Source organism: Chiloscyllium punctatum, chromosome 35 (assembly GCF_047496795.1).
Source record: "Chiloscyllium punctatum isolate Juve2018m chromosome 35, sChiPun1.3, whole genome shotgun sequence".
NCBI lineage: Eukaryota > Metazoa > Chordata > Chondrichthyes > Orectolobiformes > Hemiscylliidae > Chiloscyllium > Chiloscyllium punctatum.
In genome coordinates, this window is record NC_092773.1 from 16,823,054 (window position 1) to 16,845,217 (window position 22,164).

At 42.2% G+C, this 22,164-nt stretch overlaps 1 protein-coding gene across 7 annotated transcripts in view; it reads left to right on the plus strand.

Annotated features, from left to right (window-relative positions):
• tacc1 (transforming, acidic coiled-coil containing protein 1) overlaps nt 1-21,745 on the plus strand; it is a 192,005-nt gene extending 170,260 nt beyond the window's left edge. For 4 of the 7 annotated variants that reach the window (XM_072554141.1, XM_072554136.1, XM_072554135.1 and 1 more), the window contains 8 exons: nt 1,019-1,074; nt 7,664-7,807; nt 10,475-10,551; nt 14,632-14,675; nt 15,580-15,740; nt 15,881-15,987; nt 18,742-18,862; nt 19,733-21,745. In XM_072554141.1, the coding sequence (XP_072410242.1) occupies nt 1,019-1,074; nt 7,664-7,807; nt 10,475-10,551; nt 14,632-14,675; nt 15,580-15,740; nt 15,881-15,987; nt 18,742-18,862; nt 19,733-19,801 (779 nt within the window). In that variant the 3' untranslated portion in view covers nt 19,802-21,745. The remainder of the gene's footprint in view (nt 1-1,018; nt 1,075-7,663; nt 7,808-10,474; nt 10,552-14,631; nt 14,676-15,579; nt 15,741-15,880; nt 15,988-18,741; nt 18,863-19,732) is intronic. The other 3 variants (XM_072554137.1, XM_072554140.1, XM_072554139.1) reach the window with 3 other exon arrangements.
• Nucleotides 21,746-22,164: the final 419 nt, after the last annotated feature.

Genomic DNA, 22,164 nt, shown 5'->3' on the forward strand with positions numbered 1-22,164 from the left:
CGCTGAGGTCTCAAACTGGCACAGTTGACCCTTTGCTGAACTCAAGAGCAACCAAAGAGGCAACAGGGTGTTCCCCTTGAAGCAAAATTTGAAGGTGCTGCTTGTTAAAATGCCATCTTCGTTGTGTAACCAAGCTCCTGTGATGTGGCTTCTTCAGTTCTTGGAGGCATTGTTGAAAATTGCTCTGCTGCAGGGAAAAAATAAACACCGCAGGATTGGAGAACTCCTTCAGCTGGGGAAGATGAAAGCGAGGTGCCCCACCCTGTGTTTACAGTGCCTGCAATTCTGTGGGACCCACTGTCACGCTGAAACGTGAGTCCATAAGGTTGATGACTGAACTCTTGCTGTTGCAACAAGAGGTTTTAATTATTTGCTACGTGGTGAACCACAGAACCTGCATGTGTAGAACTCCAGTTCCATAAAATATTATGGAATGCACAATACCTGTGGCACGTGGCATAACCACACTCAGCTATATGCTGATCAATTCTCACTTACCACCAGGATTGGATTTTCTAAAACAATCCAAGCTGCTTTCCTTCCTCTTGTCCCATTGTTTCAGCTGTTAAATCATAACCCAAATTAATGAGCATACAGGTAACCACTCATCATATTTGCATTCCCTTCTGTGACAAGTCACTCAGACAGAGAAAAGCCAGTCTGTCTCTGCTAGTGTTCAATCTTTCACCTGGGGAAACCATGCATTGTACGTTCAATTGAAATACTGAGTGTTGGAAACTCACCAAATGACAAAATATTGGTTTGTGTTTGACCATTCACGAATGGAGTTCAGGTTCACAGTTCCTTGAAGGTGGAGTCTCAGGTAGACAGGATAGTGAAGAAGGTGTTTGGTACGCCCACCTTTATTGGTCAGTGCATTGAGTATAGGAGTTGGGATGTCATGTTGCGGCTGTACAGGACATTGATTAGGTCACTTTTTTGGAATACTGCGTTCAATTCAACAACAACATTAAAACTCTTCATATGCCCATGTAATGCGTCTTTGTTTCACTTCCAGGTTTGGCTAAATCCAAAGAAATAGACCAGCAGGAGAAAAATGCACTCTTGTCACCTGTAAGTATCTGAAGGTCTTACCAATGTACTTGAAGAAAATCTTGCAGCTTTTTTACCGTAACACTGGCTTTCTCAGTTGAACTTAGCACTCTCAAATTAATGGGAATGTAACCAGAAATATGGGAGTTGTAACCGAGTGTTCATGTTCTGAAGATTTCCACCTTGTTTGGTGAGAATCCCACACAAAGCTGTTTTCAGAGTTACAGAAAATTTCCAGGACTGGTTCCCCAATTCCAGTTCATTAGCTAGCACACCTGGAAGATTTTTTCTAGTTGATGACTAGTTAAAATAACATGGGTACCAATTACATGGCACAAAAAGTTACCATCACCTTTGCACTTTTTTAGAGTAAATCCGCCAACTTAAACCTGAATCTAAAACATTTCTCAACAAAATTTACAACAAGTGAAAACCTTTCATCATAGAGTCATAGAGGTGTACAGCATGTAAACAGACTCTTGGGTCCAACTCCTCAATGCCGACCAGATATCTGAAATAAATCTAGTCCCACCTGCCGGCACCCGGTCCATGTTCCTCTAAACCCTTTCTATTCATATAACCATCCAGATGCCTTTTAAATGTTGTAATTGTACCAGCCTCCACCACTTCCTCTGGCAGCCCATTCCACGCATGCACCACCCTCTGCATGAAAAAGTTTCCCCTTAGGTCCCTTTTATATCTTTCCTCTCTCACCCTAAACCTATGGCCTCTAGATCTGGAATCCCCCACCCCAGGGAAAAGATCTTGTCTATTTAACCTATCCATGCCCCTCATGATTTTAGAAACCTCAATAAGGTCACCCCTCAGCCTCCAATAATCGAGGGAAAACAGCCCCAGCCTATTCAACCTCTCGCTTTAGCTCAAATCCCCCAACCCTGGCAATATCCTTGTCAATCTTTTCTGAACCCTTTCAAGTTTCACAACATCCTTCCAATAGGAAGGAGACCAGATTTGCACACAGTATTTCAGAAGTGGCCTAACCAATGTCCTGTACAGCTGCATCATGATCTCCCAGCTCCTATACCCATGCTCTGACCAATAAAGGAAAGCATACCAAATGCCGCCTTCTCTATTCTATCTACCTGCAACTTTACTTTCAAGCAGGACCTTATCCTGAAGTATGTAAGTCCTCCCCTGATTGGCTTTTCCAAAATGCAGCACCTCACATTTTTCTAAATTAAACTCCATCTGCCACTCCTCAGCCCATTGGCCAATCTAATGTAGAAGGAAATGAGTTACAGCATGTAGAAGAGGAGTTCTTCAATATTTGCTGCATGATGGTCAATGTTTCAGAAAAATCGATGAAAATGATGGGGGACATGCACCTGTTCAGTGTATATTTTTTAACCCATGAAAAATTTGTGCCTCTCCTCTTCTGACTTCAAATCCTAGGATTTTCCAACACCCACTGAAGTCTCTAATTTTCAGTCTCTGTTGAAGACAAGTGATCACAGATGAAGTGGAAAGGGAATGAGAAACTTAGCAGGGTGCTTCATGTGTGGAACAAATTTCCTGAGAAAATGGTGGATGTGGGTACAATTACAAAATTTAAAAGATATTTGGATAGATTCATGATTAAGAAAGGTTTGGAGGTAAATGGGTAGGAACGGGCAGGTGGAACGAGTTTAGTTGGGGATTATGTTCGGCATGTACTTGTTGGACCAAAGGGTCTTTTTCTCTGCTGTTTGACTCTGTGACTCTAAGAAGAATGATAAATGCTACCATTTGAAAATACATGAAGAAGATTAGGAAACATTAGCTTTTTTCCATGTTGACCAAGAAATTGAACAATTAATTTGAATCATTGTTTAAGGGCCAGAAATGTTGGTATTCTGGATCATTGAAAGGTTGGGGGTGGGGAGGGATGATGAAGTGATTTATTCATATGGACACTTATCAAACTACATAGGCCAATGGATGCGACTGTTCCAGTTGACATGAATTCACCACTGGGTTATCTAATCAGCCCTGTCTGATTCTCTGAACACAGATAGATAGTTCGTTGATGAGTTGGAAAATTTGGCTGGACTGTCAGCCTTGTTGCATTCCCACAAGGGTGTGTGGTTTCAGGATTGTGATAAATTCGACTGGGAAGTTCTGTTTGCCTTTTGATTGAGGACCTTGCTCCAATATTTTCCTCTGTTGTGACTTCCCACATTTTTGTGGAACTGGTATAGCTCCAGTTCAAGTCTGAAATGTGGCAGTAAGGTCATTTCCCTCCAATGACTTGGTTTTGTTGGCGTTTTCAGCAGGTACCAAGCATTGTTACGGGATATGTGGCCTCTGCAGCTGCATAAATTGGCAGCATTTTATTTTGTGGCTTTGTTTTCTTGATTCTTAGAATCGAGCCCTGATTAAAATGATGAAACTCTTTTGGTCTGGACAACAGCCGAGTCCTACAGTTAAAACTCAGGCACTGCAAACCCAGAGGAGCATGTGAATACAGCTCCCACACAATACTCACTTCAGTGAGCCTTCCAAGTCTAATTGAAATGGATAGTAGAAAGGCTATTTTCTCATTATAATTCTGTGCAGCAGATGGATTTTTAAAGGGGCTCTGGCTCACCAGTCAGTGGAAGAGTCAAAAGAAATGAAGCTTGTAATAGTTGTTGGAAATGCAGATCAGGGTTCATGTCAACCTCACTGAAGACAGGCCAGAATTTGGAATTGTTTCACCAGGCACAACAAAAGGGGTTTTATTAATGCTGCCTTGGATAAACCTAGTGTGAAAACTGGGAGACAAGTTTTGAAGTTCTCCAGTTTTGTACAAGTCATCTTGACTGATGCACAAATTGACTAGAAACAAAATACCTTCTGTCTTCCACGGATTTGCAATCAAAAATGCGCTCCATGCATTTTTTTTTTGCACTGGGTCTGAAATGCCAAATCTGAACATAGAACCTTACAGCGCAGTACAGGCCCTTCAGCCCTCAATGTTGTGCCAACCTGTGAAAATAATCTGATGCCCATCTAACCTACTCTGTTCCATTATTATCCATATGTATGGCCAATGCCCATTTAAATGCCCTTAACGTCAGCGGGTCTATTACTGTTGCAGGCAGGTCGTTCCACATCCCTACTACTCTCTGAGTAAAGCAACTACCCCTGATTTCTGTCCTGAATCTATCACCCCTCAATTTAAAGCTATGTCTCCTTGTGTTATCCTTCACCATCTGAGGAAAAAAGGCTCTCTCTGTCCACCCTATCTAACTCTCTGATTATCTTATACGTCTTGATTAAGTCACCTCTCAACCTTCTTCTCTCCAGCCTCAGTTCCCTCAGCCTTTCCTCGTAAGACCTTCTTTCCATATCAGGCAACATCCTAGTAAATCTCCTCTGAACCCTTTCCAAAGATTCCACATCCATCCTGTAATGCGGTGACCAGAACTGCATGCAATACTCCAGGTGCGGCCTTACCAGTGTCTTGTACAGCTGAAGCATGACCTTGTAACTCCAAAACTCAATCCCCCGACCAATAAACGCCAACAGAGTATATGCCTTCTTATTAACCCTATCAACCTGGGTGGCAACTTTCAGGGATTTATGCACCTGGATGCCGAGATCTCTGTTCATCTACCCTGCCAAGAATTTTACCATTAACCCAGTACCCTGCATTCCTGTTATTTCTTCCAAAGTGAACTACCTCACACTTTTGCGCATTAAACTCCATTTGCCACTTCTGAGCCCAGCTCAGCATCTTGTATATGTCCCTGTGTAACCCACAACATCCTTTGGCATTATCCACAACTCTGCCTACCTTAGTGTCATCCATAAATTTACTAATCTGTCCTTCTACGCCCACATCCAGATCATTTATAAAAATGCCAAACAGCAGTGGCCTCAAAACAGATCCTTGCAGCACACCACTGGTAACTGAGTTCCAGGATGAACATTTCCCATCAACCACCACCCTCTGTTTTCTTTCAGATTCAATTTCTGATCCAAACAGCTAAATCACCTTCAATCCCGAAACTCTGTATTTTGTGCAATACCGTGTGGAACCTTATCAAATGCCTTACTGAAGTCCTTATACACCACATCAACCACTTTACCTTCATCCACCTGTTTTGTCACCTTCTAGAAGAACTCAATAAGGTTAGTTAGGTATGACCTACCTTTCACAAAACCATGTTGACTATCCCTAATCAAATTATTCCTTTCCAGATGATGATAAATCCTAACTCTTATAACGTTTCCAACACCTTACCCACAACCAAAGTAAGGCTCACTGGCCTATAATTACCAGGGTGTCCCAACTCCCCTTCTTAAACAAGGGAACAACATTTGCTATCCTCCAGTCTTCTGGCACTATTCCTGTAGACATCTTGGTGATGAATTGACAATTAGTGCAAAGGTTGAGATTTCCACTTACAAACTGACCTTTTTCTTTGCACTTAGGGCCTGATGACTGCACTCCCAATTTGCCAGGCAACAGCTGAAATAAACCATGGCACAAGTTCTTATAGAGTGTTGAATGAGATCAATACAGAAAAGGGGGTAAACAGTCAGTGGGTAAAAGGGGGCTCAGTGTTTAATGGGACAAAACAGTGTTGTTTTCTTGTTGGTTCCTGAAATATGTAGCAAAATCTAAATGAAACACATGCTCATCTCCTGTGCTGTGCTGTCTTGTAATATTCCACAATAAAGAGAATTGATTCTTTGGCTCAGACTAAAGTCAGATGAAAAGAACCTGGTCAAAACCTGCTAGGAGACCACATACAGTATCGTCTTTGAATCCCTACAGTGTGGAAGCAGGCCATTTGGCCTAATGAGTCCACACTGACCTCCAAAGACCATCCCACCCAGACTCACCCCCCAACTCTGTCCCTGTAACCCTGCATTTCCCTGGTCTGCACATGTCTGGACAGTATGGGACAATTTAGCAAATCCAATCCACCTAACCTGCACATCTTTGGATTATGGGAGGAAACTGGAGCACCCGGAGGAAACATGCACAGACATGGGGAGAATGTGCCAACTCCATGCAGTTGTCCAAATGTGACCCTGGCGCTGTGAGGCAGCAGTGCTAATCACTGAGCCACTGTGCTGCCCCACTTTCAATGCTACGTGAGGTTTTAATTCCGATATTTTACGACCGTGCAACCTGCTCTCCTACTCAATATAAAAATATGTGCTTGTGTGACACTGATTGAACAGCATAGTTCGGAGTATGTATTTTGTTAGGGAGTGTGTCAAAGTATGCAAGTTGCCCAACTTTGTTTGAATAGTTGTTTGGCTCCTGCAGAGGAGTGGCAGATGAGCACTGGATTATCTTTGTGCAGAATGAGATTACCCAGGTGGTGTAGAAACTGCTTTAATCCAGACCAAGGGCACATATAGAACAGATCTGTATTTGGTGTTGCCGTCTGGCTGCTCTTTCCAGCAGACAAAGACTGAAAGGATACTTTCGTGCAGCAGAAAGTTGCACTTCTCGGTTGCTAGTCTGTATGTTTGTTTGATTTTCTGAAAAGTGTTTTGATCATGATGCAGATAAATTTTCAGGGCTTCATCGAGTTAAGCAAGAGAGTTGTGAGTCATCCTTCAGCAACATCAAGATTGGAAACATTTTGATATACTTTGTTGTCCAGCAATATTTGAAGTCATCATTATTTTACACGCAAGCATCTTACATTCAGGTGCCATGTGCCTTGTCCTTTACTCACATCACCTCCGCCTCCAAAACACACCCCTCCACCTATGCTCCTCCCATTAGCATTGAAGAGCTAAAATAGATCATCATTTGATAGATCCCATCAAGCCAAGAACCTTTAACCAGCTCCAATTTTTTAAAATAAATCATTTTTGAACTTTATTCAATAATTGATATTCAGAATACCCATGTCCAGTACCTTTTTAGGGATGGAAATCTGCCATCCTTATTCAGTCTGACCTGCACATGACTCCAGACCCACAGCAATTTTGGTAGACTGTTAACTGCTCTCTGAAATGGTCAAGAAAAGAATTCCATTAATGGGGCAATTAGGATAAGCAGCAATGCCAGTGACAACTCATGGAAGAAGGCGGCATCATGGTTTGGTGATTTGCACTGTTGCCTCAAAGTGCCAGGGACCCGGGTTTGATTCCACCCTCGGGTGACTGTCTGTCTGTGTGGAGTTTGCACATTCTCCCCGTGTCTGTCGGTTTCCTCTGGGTGCTCCAGTTTCCTCCCACAATCCAAGGATGTGCAGTTTAGGATGGATTGGCCATGCTGAATTGCCCATACTGTTCAGGGATGTGCAGGCTTAGGTGGGTTAGCCATGGGGAAAATGCAGGGTTACAGGGATAAGGTGGGGTGGGGGGGGAGCGATCTGGTTTGAGTCAGTGTGGACTCGACGGGCCGAAAGGCATGCTTCCACACAGTTGGGATTCAATAAATTGCATTACGAAGAATTTGTAAGAAATATCACCTTTGGTCCTGGATTCCTCACAGCAGAGTTCTGGATGCAATTTGTGAAGACTCCAGGCAAATCCTGGGAGAGTTAGCAGCCCAACCAATTGACTGACTGTTTATTCAGTTGTGTCTTATTCAAAACATAAGATGTTGATGAAGAGGGGCATTGAGGTGACAAGTGTTTACTTTCTCCTTCAGCAAATTCCAGCCCCTGGGGTGTGCAGCATGGAAAGCATCCTCTCGTTTAAAGCACTTCTGAGTGAGATGGAAGGGTCAGTGGGCAACGAGCTGAACAACATCCAGGCAGACAAGACTGCTGTCCTGAGTTTAATCAAAGAAGAGGTGATGCCTCTAATTTCTTTGGCTTTATTGATAAACCATTGGTGTCCATTGGGTTTGTGACTGGTCAGCAACGAGAAGCCAATGACTTTTTTCACAGGAAATCTCGAGAATTGTTCACAGCAGATCTGGGCTTTTGAGGGGAATCTGATGTTTTTGAAGACTGACCACGTTCTGACTCAAATGAGTAGTTGTTGATCTCCACAGACCAACCGAACATTGAAATATTAACAGTCACACAGTCCCTTCACTTAAATCTGGGAATTTTCTGGGGGGGGGTTAAAAAAAATCCTCCCTTGCTTTGATTCTGGGCGTTTAAAATAAAAACCAGCAGAGTTTCAGTTCAACCCTGCAGATCTGAAATCAGTGTAGTTATCCCCATGGTCAGAGACATGAAACAATTGGGCAAATTCCTTGTTCCTGATTTCCATCCAGTTACTTGCTGTAAGTGGAAATGGTGTTTCATCAGTTTGTCTTGAGTGTTCAGTCACCTACCATCATGGAACTCGAATGCCATTTGTTCAGTGTTGCTTGGTCGAAGTCTGAACCTGTCTCCTTACCAGCACTATAGTTTGTCCTTGCACTCCCATGGACAGCAGCAGTTCAAGGGGGCCATTCATCACCACCTTCCCAGCGCAAGTCGAGATGAGAAATAAATGTTGGCCCAGCCAGTGACGACCACATTCCCAAAAGAGGTTTTTGGAAAAATGGGTAATGGATCTCGTCTCCTGCTGAAATAGTCACTCATGCCTTTGTTCCCTCAATCTTTGACGATCCAGACACATTATAGGCTCCATTCATTGGAGCTTCCCCAAACTCTGTCCATACTTGACTCGCACTGACTCCTGTTCTCCCGTCACATCTGAGCTTGCAGGCCTTCATTGACTCTGTTTTGTAATGCAGATAAAAAGTCTTGTCCCTGTTTTCAGATAGCAGTCAAATTGATGGTGCCCTGCCTTAAGGTGCTCTGATATTTCTGTTCTTTCTTTGCAATCTCTTGCACATCCCAGTGACAGACCTTCAGTTGCCAAGGCCCTCTGGCTCTCCACCTCCCTGTCTTCTCCTTCAGAATGGTCCTGAAAGCATTATAATTTTGTTCATGTGAATTATCAGCAGTCTGTAGTGTCAAATTTAGTTTGCTCCTGTGCCGTGATGGCAACATTTTACTCTGTTGAAAATGACTTAAATCCAAGCTGTCACATTTGTAGAGATGCCAAAAGCAGGAACAGACAATCTGGCATGTTATCCAGTTGTCTTCTGTGATCTGCCTTTTTTCTCACCAAGGTTTAGGGTCCAGGTTTGAATTTTCTCTGTCCCTCAGCTGCCCTCTCCTGGTAACTCCATTCCTGTCCATTTCCACACAGGGGAGGGCAGTCTGGTACACAAGCCATTGGAAACCCTGAATTCTGATCTGTTTGTGCGTTAGAGTCCTCGGCCTATGAAACTAACACAAACTGGAGGAAGAGAACCACATTTTCTACTGAGACGCTTTCTCTCTTCAGGACTCAACACAGAATTTAACCAATTCTGATTGCCCTGTTATCGGACGGATATTATTAAGCTGAAGAGTGTGTTCAGAAAAGATTTACCCGGATGTTGCTGGGAATAGAGGGTTTGAGTGACATGGAGAGCCTGAATAGGCTGGGTCTTTTTTCACTGCAGTGTAGGAGGCTAAGGGATGACATTATAGAGATTTATAAAATGCTCCGGGGTGTAGATAAGATGAATGAGATGGGGGATTTCAAGAGTGGGGACACATTTTTTAAGGTGAGAGGAAAAAGACACGAGAGGCAATTTTTTTTGCACAGTGATTTGTGTGTGTGAAATGAGCTACCAAAAGAACTGGTGGATTAAGGTACAGTTGCAACATTTAAAATACATTTAGATAACGACATTAATTAGCAATGTTTGGAGGGATATGGACCAAGTGTGGGCAGGTGTATCTAGTTTAGTTTGGGATCATGGTCGCCGTGGATTGGTTGGACTGAACACTCTGTTTCCATGCTATATGACTTTATAACTTCAAACTGTGAACACTGTCCTCAATTTTGACTATTTCTGTCTCCCACTTTCTGTCGCTGGTTTCCATGTTTTGTGTTCTTTTCTTTCTGTCAGTCAGAGCTGACCTTCATTATGCTGCGAATACCTCCTTGGATCTATGCTTTGTCCCTTCTCTTGGCCAAAGTGTTCCCTTTCCTTTTGTTGTGGATCGTCTTTGATATCTAATCTGTCTCACCCTTTCATCTTTCCTCTTGTGACAAGTAGAAAATCCACTGCTTTTCCACGCACACTCAGTTCCAAAGAAGGATCACATCAGACTCTAAATGTGAGCTCTGTTTCTCTTCTTTAGAGATGCTGCCAGACCTGTTTAATTTCTCCAGCACTCTGTTTTTGTTTTGGATCTCCGATGTCTGCAGTCTTTTGGAACTGTGCATCAAGATGGGAATGCCTTCTCATTTCGAAGGTGCAGTGAGGTAGGGAATCTAGAGGGAGCAGATGGTGAAAGGTGGTAGAAGGCTTGGGCTTGACTTATTTCTGAGATGGTTCAATGAAGATCAGGAACTGAGGGACATTGGGAATTGCTGTTGTTAAGCTGCTTTCTGTGTCACTATGCTCAATCACCAAGTAATCTGGAATAGATATGCATGACACACTATTTCTTTTTTACAGATTGCAGCTAAGGAACTAGAGGCAAATGAATGGAAACAAAAATATGAAGACAGTCGACAAGAAGTCATTGAAATGAGGTAAAACACCAAAAGTTGAACAACACATGGTTCATTCCATTATAAAATGAAAATTTATTTGACTTTGTTTTCTTTTCAACAGTTGAGATGCACAGTTGTCTTCAGTGTCTTGTGGTTTGGGTACTTTTTCTCAGTGAACTTAATTCTAAATAAAAAGCGCTCCGTTTGAAAGAGAGGCAGGGTGGGCAAGTTTTCAGTTATTTTTAGAGTGTCACATTTGATTCTGACTTCTGTGGGTCGTGTCCCCCCTAGGTTGAATCAGAAGTTGTATGATCTGTCTGCATCAGTTAACATGGATATAGGAGCATGGAAAAACCTTCATTGTACCTGGTAACTGTAAGGTGGATATGTTCATCTTGATTCAACAGATCTGGCTCAATGTAAATTATACATTGACCAAAATCCTCAATCTGTCAGAACCCTAAACATTGTATCAAATGAATGAATGCTGGGAGTGACTAGTGACAATCTTGGTTCGAGACAAAGAAAACTGCAGATGCTGGAACCAAGGTAGACAAACAGGAGGCTGGAACAACACAGCAAACCCGGCAGCATCAGGGAGTGGAAATGTTGACTTCTCCCCTTCGTGATGCTGCCTGGCTTGCTGTGTCCTTCCAGCCTCCTGTTTGTCTACCTCGGTGACAATCTTTGGCAAAATCAGAGAACATGAGCAGCTCCGTGATATCACCACAATGTTGTTCTAGGATCCTAAAGCTTTTGCCAGACACAGATGGCATTTGTTCATAATTGAAAAGTTAGTATCAGCAGTGGTGAACTCCTATTGACTGAATTAGTGTAAACACTGGTCTGCTTTCCCACTGTCCTTTAAGGATAGCAATCTGCAATCCTTATTCAATCTGAGTTCACTGTGACTGCAGACACACAGCTGGATGACTGATTGTGAACTGCCTTCTGAAATGGCCTAGTTTTATAGACATTCTAAAACACAACTCACACCACCATCTTGTTGAGAGCAATTGCAGCAACATTTGCTTTCCATGAATGACACATGAGAAAGGGGAGTCACGTTTGATTTCCAGTTGTAGTGTGGGACTGTGTCTGCTTATTGCTTATCATTACTACTTAGTACGAAACCAGATTCTATTGTTTCCGATCGTCAGTATCTTGTGTCATGGGTAGTTTCTGCAAATCAAATGTCCTGGCTACCAGATACAGCTTCTGACGATCTCCTTCATTCTGATGATGCCTCAGTGTGTAGTTGATTTAACACCACATTTCCTTAGCTGTGCTGGAATGATAGCCCTCATTTCTCACAGGAGACATCCAGCTTGTGTGGCTAGTTCTCGTTTCCAAGTGACAAGTGGCTTCAGTCTTGGGTAGATCCTGTGATCTTGTCATGAAGTCCCATGTCCACCTTGTGGGATAGCAGCGGATGATTTCCAATGGACGACTTTAGTTATCCTGCCATTCCTAGAATGTTTTCTACTTGTTTGAAGTAGAAAATACCTACACCAGGACTGTTTGTAGTTGACTCATTTGGCAATGGTAATCTAGACAGTGCATCATCAATCCCACACAAGACGGCATTGTCTAAGTGTGAACTTATAGCAGCAACACCCACTTCTACAGACGGTTCATTGCTAGCAAAGGTATCCTCTACGAGGCCCAAATATTGTGGTCACTGCTCTGTGCTCTATTATAGCAGGGTAAACTCCAAACTGTAGTTATTGGTGGGATCATCTCATGCCAATAATGCTTCCTGGAGCTTTTTTCTTTATCTGTGCCTAGTTCATTTCTGCTATGTTTCACGTCTTGATGCAAAAACTATTGGCTTCTCCTCACCATTTGGTAATCTGTGAGAAAGACTGCTCCCACTCCAAAATGTCCGATGATATCATCATGTCATAAGTTTGGACTCTTAACCTGACAGTGCACCATATTAGGCAATACACCACAGAAAGTATGCTGGGAAGATCTTGCCTTTCCAATCTTTTGTTTATCTTATGGCATTCCAAATATGTTGCAGATACAAGAAAAACAATAAGCCCAGAACTGAGACATTGTGAAATACTTTGGACAACTATTGTATTTAGAACATAGAACAGTACCACACAGGAATGGGCCATTCGGCCCACAATGTTGTGCTGAACATGATGTCAAATGAAATGAATCCCTTCTGCCTGCCCTTGGTCCATATCCCACCATTCCTCACGTATTCATGTATTTATCTAAAAGTCCCTTAAATGCCCTTACCTTATCAATCTCCGCCGCCACTCCTGGGCTGTGCATTTCAGAATCTTACCACTCTCTATGTAAAAAGATTGCCCCTCACATCTCCTTTGAACTTTCTCCCTCTCATCTTAAATGCATGCCCCTAGCATTAGACATTTCAACTCCGGGAAAATATTCTGACCATCAACCTTATCCATGCAACTCATAATTTTATAGACTTCTACCAAGTCTCCCCTCAGCATCTGCTGCTCAAGGGAAAACAACCTGAGTTTTTCTAACCTTTCCTTATGGCTCAAACCCTCTAATCCAGGGACCATCCTGGTATACATCTTCTGTATTCTCTCCAAAGTCTCCACATCCATCCTGGAAAGTGGCAACTAGAATTGAATGCAGTCCTTTAAGTGTGGCCTCACCAAAGTATTACCAAGCTACAACACGACATTCTGACTCTAGTACTCCATTCCCCGACCAATAAAGGCAAGCAGGCCATATGCCGCCTTTACCACCCTACCTACTTGCATGGCCACTTTCAGGGAGCTCTGGACTTGAACCCCAAGATCCCTCTGTGTATCAGTGCTCTTCAGGATACTGCCATTAACATTTGATCTTCCAAAGTGCAGCACCGCACGCTTACTCTATCATTTCTCCAATCATGTCTGCAATTGATCTGTATCCTGCTGTATCCTTTGATAATATCCTACACTCTCGACAAGTCCACTGATCTTTGTATCGTCTGTAAACTTACTAACCCATCCAAATCATTTATATATATCACAAACAACAGAGGTCCCAGTACGGATCCCTATTGAACACCGAGTCCCAGCCCTTCCAACCTGAAAAACACCCTTCCATCGTTACTCTCTGTCTCTGTGGGCAAGTCCATTCTGAATCCATACAGCCAAGTCACTGTACATTGCATGCATCTTAATCTTCTGGATGAGCCTACCATGAGTGATAGTGTCGAAAGTCTTCCTAAAATCACTGTAAACAACATCCACTGCTCTACCCTCATCATCTTTGTCACCGTCTTGAGAAATTCAATCAAGTTCGTAAGACATGAACTGCCCTACACAAAGCCATGTTGAAAGTCTTTAATTAGGCAATGCTTTTCCAAATGTGTGTAAATCCTGTTCCAAAGAATTTCCTTCTATAGTTTCCCAACCAATGATGTGAGACACATCAGTCTACAGCTTCCTGGATTATCCCTATTTCCCTTCATGAACAGAGGAACAACATTAGCTCCTTGTCAGTCCTCCGGGACCTCTCCAGTGGCTGGCAAGGATACAAAGATCTTGGTCAAGGCCCAGCAATCTCCTCTCTTGCCTCTGTCAATATCCTAAGGTAGATACCACAGGGCTCTGGGGACTTAGCCACCTTTAAGCTCTTGGTTTGGACCAACTTAGTTTTACGGAGCCTAATGATTTTTTTTGAAATTGTGAAGATAGTTTTGAACAAGAATCATCATTTCCTTCAGAATTGTTACTACTTGAATGGCTTTAAGGCTTATTAAGATAATTCATCTCAAGAAATATTTTGAATCACTTGATTGTGACAAGGTGCGACCATTGTTTTTTAAAACAAAAGCTTTCTTGTCTTGATTCACTTATTTCTTTCATGGGTGAAATACATCGGACAGAAAAAAAGAACAAAATTGAGAATTGTTCCCTCCTAAAGCCCTTGCTTTTGATCACAAATCTCAACTAACTGTTAAACTTTCAAGCAGCGTTCATCACTCAGAAAAGGCCAACGTGCAATTAAAGCACACTTACATTACATTTGGCCTCAAGTATCAAAAGAAATATTGACAGACTTTTGAGATCAGTGCTTTAAAAGGTACTTTCCAATTAGAAAATCAATCAACTAATTCTTTGTTCCATTTTCTTACAGAAGGATTGTTGCAGAGTATGAAAAAACCATTGCACAGATGATTGGTATGTCTTCCGCTTCTTAGTTTGATTGAATTAGACCACTATTAAATGACTTTAATTAACTCCATCCATTTTAAGATTTCTGCAAAGAAAAGAGTAGAGTAGTACTGAAATTATTCTGCCTTCATAGGAAGGAATCAATGCCATTTTGTACCTTTGCTGATAATACAATGACACACTCTCGCACCTTGGTTGATAGCCAATTAAATCATGTCCTTCTGCTCAAGTTCCTCTTTGAGCACGGAGTGGAGCTGGAAGGGAATGAGGAGTGCTTTTGTGATGGTTTCTTTTTGTGGTTTAAGAGTGTGTTTAAGAACTGAGCTCCTTTCAGTTTCCTGGGGAAGTATCATCACTGACCAATAGGTCAGGACATATTTCTCCTTTCTTGATAAAAGCTTCAAACTTAATTCTCCAGGTTTCAATGCAATCCTCACTGCCTTCCAAATTCTTGGTTGATCAATAGAAACACTTTTCCTGCTGGAGATTTGTGGTTTTACTGGCAATCTACAGTGAGAAATATGTTTGCACTTCAGAAGTGTATGTCAGCTTCTTGGCTTCACCATCTTCAGTTTTTGGTTTACAAGCAGAAACTGTTGATCCATTGAACATACCATAGACCTGTTCTTACATTTCCAAATCTATATTTCAATGGGCAGAGGAATACCTGTCAGTATCATGGTCCAGAAATTTGTCTGCAGTCGTGGTGCTACATTGGTGCTTGTTAGAATGGCTGACTGTTCCATGCCTGAAAATTTGATGCTTACAGTCTAACTAAATATCAGATGCTGATCAGATACAGCCCATTTTGCGCCACCATCCAAGTTAGACTTCTACTCCAAGTTTTTAACTCCAGTACATATAAATTAGAGTCTTCCCTATGACTATTCAACTGTTCTTATTCTCACAGAAGATGAACAAAAGAACAAAATGGTTTCTCAGACATCCATTCAGCAGCTGATTACAGAAAAGGACCAGGCTTTGGCAGATCTTAATTCAGTGGAGAGGTCCTTATCAGATCTTTTCAGGAGATACGAGAACATGAAGAGTGTACTAGAGGGATTCAAAAAGGTGCACATCGCTTTTGTGTTTCTTCAGTCACGAGCTAAAATGATTTTTAAAAAACTGCCAGTGGGGATGTTAGAGAAAAAAATACACTCTTATGACCTGTTGCATAAAAACTAACTTCTTTTCTGTCTTGTGTCTGAAAGAATGAAGAAGTATTGAAGAAATGTGCCCAAGATTACTTGGCTAGAGTCAAACAAGAGGAGCAAAGATACCAAGCTCTTAAACTCCATGCTGAAGAAAAACTTGACAAGTAAGTCTGACGCATCGCTGAAGGGTACACAATTACATGAGATCCTTGTCATCAAGGTTGAAATAATTATAGATTATGGAAACCGGTCCTTCAGCGTAACAAGTCCACAATGACCCTTCGAAGAGTAATCCACCCAGATGCCTACCTTATTATCTTATATTTACCCCTAACTAATGCACCTACACACCCTGAATACAATGGCAATTCACCTAACCTGTGCATCTTTAGATTGTGGGAGGAAACTGGAGCACCCAGAGGAAACCCACACGTGCACGGAGAGAATGTGCAAACTCCACACAGCCAGTAGCCCGAGGTTGGAATCATACCTGGGTCCCTGGTGCTGTGAGGCAGCAGTGCTAACTACTGAGCCACCAGGCTGCCGTAAATCATGTTAACTTGCAAGCCTGGCTGAGCAGTACTTGGAGATACAACTTCGAGAAGCATGCCCAAAGTGTCACACAAAGGCACCGTTTAAACAAAACAAATATGAGAACCAAAGAAAGACAGGAGGTGCATTTGTAAGCTTAGTCACAGAAATGGAGTTAAAGAAAGGATCGAAAAGAGATGGAGAGGATGAGTTACAAAGCATGGAGCCTGGACAGCTAAAGGAGGGGCCAAAATGAAAGGGTAAAAGGATGGTCAATCCTGAGTCCAGCTGTGTTTGGATAATTGGAACAGGATGTGTGGGCTGGCTGATTAGTACTGAGTGTGGGATAGGATTTGGGCAGCAGAGCTATCCAACATAACTAAAAACCGAGAGTGCTGGAGCAACTCAGCAGGTCTGGTTGCATCTGTAGACAGTCAATGTTTTGAGTCCAGTTCGGAGAGAGAGAGAAAACACCAAGGAGTTGAGCATCTGCTTGAAGTTACTGAGTATGAAGAGTCATTGAGGCATGGAAACAGTGCAGATGAGTCGAGGAGATAACTCCTTGCATTTCTAACATTGACAAGTGAATCCAACCCAGCCACATTTCAGTTTGAAATGGAAGTTTTTTTCTGTCCTCTGGTCACCAAGGTACAAGAGAAATATCTTGTGAAATTCTCAGTGGAGATATTGACACTCTGAGAGTTGAGTCTATACAAAGCTGCACTGTGGTCAAGTACAGCTCCTGTGTGATTTGGTAATAGGATACCAGCTTCTGAAAAATTTACTTTCAAATTGAAATAACTCCATAATATCTGTGTGACTTGGGCCTCGGGTTCTGAAGTGTGTGACATCCCCATTTTGTGCTCCATTCTGGAACAAATTACTTCACTCAAAATGTTGGAGTTTGAAATCATGATGGTCATTGATTTAGAAAACAAGAATGTGAACCTGATCACATTATTCCAAAGTGGCAAAATCTCTTGCCCTCAGTTCAGTATCCAACCCTTTGACTGATACTGAACTTATCTTCCTAAAGTACTGAAGGATGGGAATTAACAGGCCAACACATTATTCCCAACACATTCTTCTCCTAAGCCCCAAAGGCACTCTTAGTCTGGGAAGCTCCAACCTAAAGAGGATCTTTGAATCTGTAGAGCAGGCACTCTCAACCCTCGTGCATCTGAAGCACATCTCCCTTGTATAAAGATTCCACAAGGGATTTCACCCCATTCCCCACCATAACACAAGTATTGTACCACAAGGTAGTTTCACAGTTCAATGTATTTCTCACCATTTCTGTTTCATTTCATGTGGAACTTGTTGCTGAGCAACAAGTTATTTTATTTCCTTATTCCACATGTAGGGAGTAAATTAGAAACTAGCAATTATCATGGTCTTGTGGAATGGCCCGTGGAACACAATTTGTTTGTGCCAAATCACTTCAGTCAGGCTTGAAATGGCATCTTCCCAAAACCTGCCTCCAAAAAATTTTGTAAATACTCAACTTCAGAAACTCTGATATTCTTGGTGTTAATTGCTAATTTGTGACTCGCAAATACAATCATGACGAGAACTCAAATGCAATAGGGGCAGCTTCGCAGCCACTAATGTAACGCTGTTTCAACTGGAGTTATTTTAAAGTAATATTTATTCAGCTTGCTTTCCATTACTTCATAAATTAAAATCAAACGTTTAGAACTACTAAACTTGGAAGTGATACAACAGAACAGAGTGTGCTGGTGTTGAGGTCAGTATGAGAGTGGTTCCCTCAAACCAATTAATGTTATTCATTTTCAGAAACTCTATTCATTTCCAAAAATGTGGTTAGGTGCTTCCCATGCAGTTAGGTTACACATTTTACTGTTGCCTCATGTCCTGTCCAGGACCGGTCAGCATTCCTGTGTTTTTGGGACTCCACGGCATTCAGGACTGGGTCAGCACAACACTACTAGTGCAATCTGGCCATCAAACATGACATTATTGCAATATCTTCTCTCCATTCTCACTTGGTGGACTGGGGTAAGTTGCAGTTGTTCCACTGTGGCTATGCGGGCAGTCCCATGAGAGAGAACCATTGCAGGTGAATATGTTGTCCCTTTCCCACAGGCTGTGTACTCCTTGGTTCTTTATTGTTTAGCTATCTCCACTGTACTATAGGCAAGGACAACGAAAGGCATTGGTATCAGTTACTTCTAAGTTGCAGTTCTGGTGAAGCTCAGTGCCAGCTGTGGAACCTCTTAAAACAATGACACAGACCTGTGTTTGTGAAAGGCCAGTACAAAGGAATTAAAAATCTGTCATCATGAGTTTGTTATTGTGAGGTCTTGTATGTTCCAGTGCTGTTTTGCAGCCCAGTCCGCTCACTCACTGTCCTGACCAATTTGCAGGGCCAATGAGGAGATCGCCCAAGTGCGTGCTAAGGCCAATGCAGAGGGAGCAGCCCTGCAAGCCAGCTTGCGAAAGGAACAAATGAAAGTGGATTCCATGGAAAGGACAATTCAGCAGAAGGTAAAGCAAATGATGGTTTGGAGGTTACAGCACCAAAGCACAATTGTACAGCAAGCCTTCCCAGAGTGGGGTTCAGGACACCAAACTGGGGACATGAGCTGGAATTTTGAGGTTGCAAGCTATGAGGAAGTAGTGTCTACTGTGGATCTCTGGCAGTGTCAGAATAACTGTGCTACAGCTCAAATAGACATGTTCCCACACTCTCAGATCTCCCTCCCAACCCCTCCGCACCCTCTTCACTAAAGGGGTCATAAAACTTTCAAACCTTGATTCAGTTTTTGGAAAAAATTGGTAAGCACTGTCTTGTTGAATAGGTGGGAAGCATGAGTATCCCAGCCTCTACCTAGGCATGATGTGAGTGTGTAGGGGTCCAAAGGAAGGGACACTAGTGTCCTCTGAGTCTTACTGACTATGCTGTCAGCTGTAATGAGCATATGTTATAGTGAAATTTTAGGGAGAGCAGAAAGACCCTGATTTAATTTCTTCATGAAGCACTCCTTTTGCTGATCTTTTGTCTGTTTTTTGGGTGTGGATAAATTTCTGGCATCTTACTTGATAGGAACCAACGGAACAATTCCAGGCTGCATGTTCACATGGGTTGTAGCTGGAATCAAAGCCAACATTGTGAAGTTTTGCTCTGCAATATTCACAAGTGATGAGACCATTTATAGTGCTCTCTGCACTCACTGGTTAATCATTGGGAACACGATTGAGACAGGAAATGTCCAGGCGCGTGACTTTGTGTCAATCCAGCAGGACAGTTTACCCACTTCCAAATGGAAATGGTGAGGTACAAACCTAAAAGTGTGAACAGCTTATCTGGTTTCGAACAGGTTGCCAAAAAAAAATCATCTGTTTCTTCTTTTGCAGAACCAAGAGATTGAGGAACTGACCAAGATTTGTGACGAGCTGATTGCCAAGCTAGGGAAAACTGAATAAAGGCTGCAAACCCAAAAATGGACATTGCACGATAAAGCTTCCTGCAGACCTTTGTTCCTAACAGCACGCTGCCTTACTTAGAAATAATATCCAACTCTAATGCATCTCGCCCTGAAGTGGCAACACCCAGTAGTCTGCACAGCACATGTGGATCAGTCTTCATGCACTGTTTACTGCACAAATACAAGAAGTTGCCAAAACATTCCCACAGTTGGCGGCGCCCATTTTCTGACATGTAATTTGCTTTGCGGACACATCATCCTCATCTTTGTCACCCAGCGGTATTTAAAACTTCAACTAAATATAGAATGCTTAAAGGTGCCATCCAGTTACTACGTGTAATTATGGTGCCAGCCTTTTATCTTCAGTTATGCTTCCTGCAGTTTGCTTCAACTGATGGTTAACCCAGACTGAGAGAGATGACCTTCTTCAGTGGAATGTTTCAATGTCACAGCTCTCAAGGTTCACTTTTCTGAAATGAGAGCTTTGACAGTCAGTACCATGTTTTTTGTTTGAGTTCTTCCCTACAGCCTAATCTCTCAAATGTTGGGTTGAATAGAAGTAGTGAGTTGCTTGTGTCTTCCACCCCAATCATTGCCATATTTGGACAATGCACTGGCTTCCCATGTAAAATTAGGTACTCATTAATCAGTGCTCTCAATGCCAATAATGTATTTTTTTTCTTCAAAGCAGTAGTGATTTTATCTTGAAAATCATCTTGAACAAGTATTGAAATTCTGTGTGGGCATGCAGACTCAATGGGAAATCTGAGGAGACCAGTGTGGATTTGGGTCTCCCATTCACGTCAGCATTACCAGAGCTACACGAGAACTAGTAAAGGACTGTGGCAAAACTTTATCCTCAGATTAGATCCAAGCTTATCTTCTCCAGGCCTGTCAGCCTTGAGGACCCAAATTAAAGCAAACCAGGGTCTTGAACTCAACAGTTTGGGTATGAAACCAGGAAGTGTCAGGCCACTGGTGAAACAAATTCTGATCGAGATTGTGCATTGTCTTTTGTGTAGATATGAAGTGGGACAGTGTTCTTGTAGATGGGACACCGGTGTACCCAGAAGTATTTAATTTCAGAGTCGAAGTGAAGAATCATTTTTTTCCTCTCAGGATGCTCACCATTTTGATGCTCAGGGGTTTTGCAAACCTGGGTTTGAGGTTTTGAGATGTTGGCACACACCAGTGTTGCACACTGACCCTTCTTGCAAATGGCTTCTGTAAAGCAAGCAACACTTCCTCACACGAGATCACACAACACATTCACGGTTCCAGCAGGTGCTGTCCTCTCAATAGTGTAACAGGATTTTGAACGCACAAAACTCTCTGTACGCTGAACAATATTTGTTTACTGCTAATTAGAGAATGTCATCACCCTGACACTGGCTGATAAAAAGTGCATATATTTAAATTCTTTTTCTGGAGTCTTGTCTTTTTAACTCCCTATCCTGTCTTTTACAACAATGGCATAAAATGTCATACAGCTGCATATTGACTGTAGAATCACCCCCCGCAGGTTGAAGTCTGCAATTCAGTGAGAGATTTTCTTGAACTTTTGTTCTGCCTGCATTAATAACTTTCTGATATTGTGGTTGTGCCAGTGGAAATGAGCTTATGGTGATTCAAGTACAATTCCTTTTAGTGTGTTGTTTTCCCTTGTGACTTGTCTGAGTAACTTGCACCAGCTCTGATGTTCCTCCGTTATTCCTCCAACAATTTGCCTTGGCCATGTTAAGCTGCTTTTCACTTGGGGAAGACCCTTCACCTGCATAGTTTTTATACACAGATATATTTGTCTTTTTATATGTTATGGTTCAATGAAGATTTTTAAAGTTGTAACTACAAAAAAAACAGATTATAAAATTTTAATTCCATGTACTAATATATTTTTTTCCATTGTCATTGCCTGAATAAAAATGATGGTGAGTTCCACTTCTATCAGTTCCCTGTTCTGCTTTCTTCCTGTTGCATGATACAGTAATGGGAAAGAAGAGATTAGATGTTAAATGTATACTGGTTCACAAGATGTTTGTGTGTTGCTTGCTGGATGCTCTTCGCTAATTGTCTCCGAGAAGATGATGATGAGCTGCATTCTTGAATGGCTGTACTCCTTGGGTTGTTGGGGTATGGCGATAGTGTTGTGTGGGTGGTGTTCCAGGATCTTTTTCAGATTAGATTCCCTACAGTATGCAAACAGGCTCTTTGGCCCAACAAGTCCACACCAACCCTCCGAAGAGTAACCCACCCAGACTCATTCCCCTAACCTTTACTCGTCTAATGCAATTTAGCATGGCCAATTCACCTAACCTGCACATCTTTAGACTGTGGGAAGAAACTGGAGAACCCAGAGGAAAC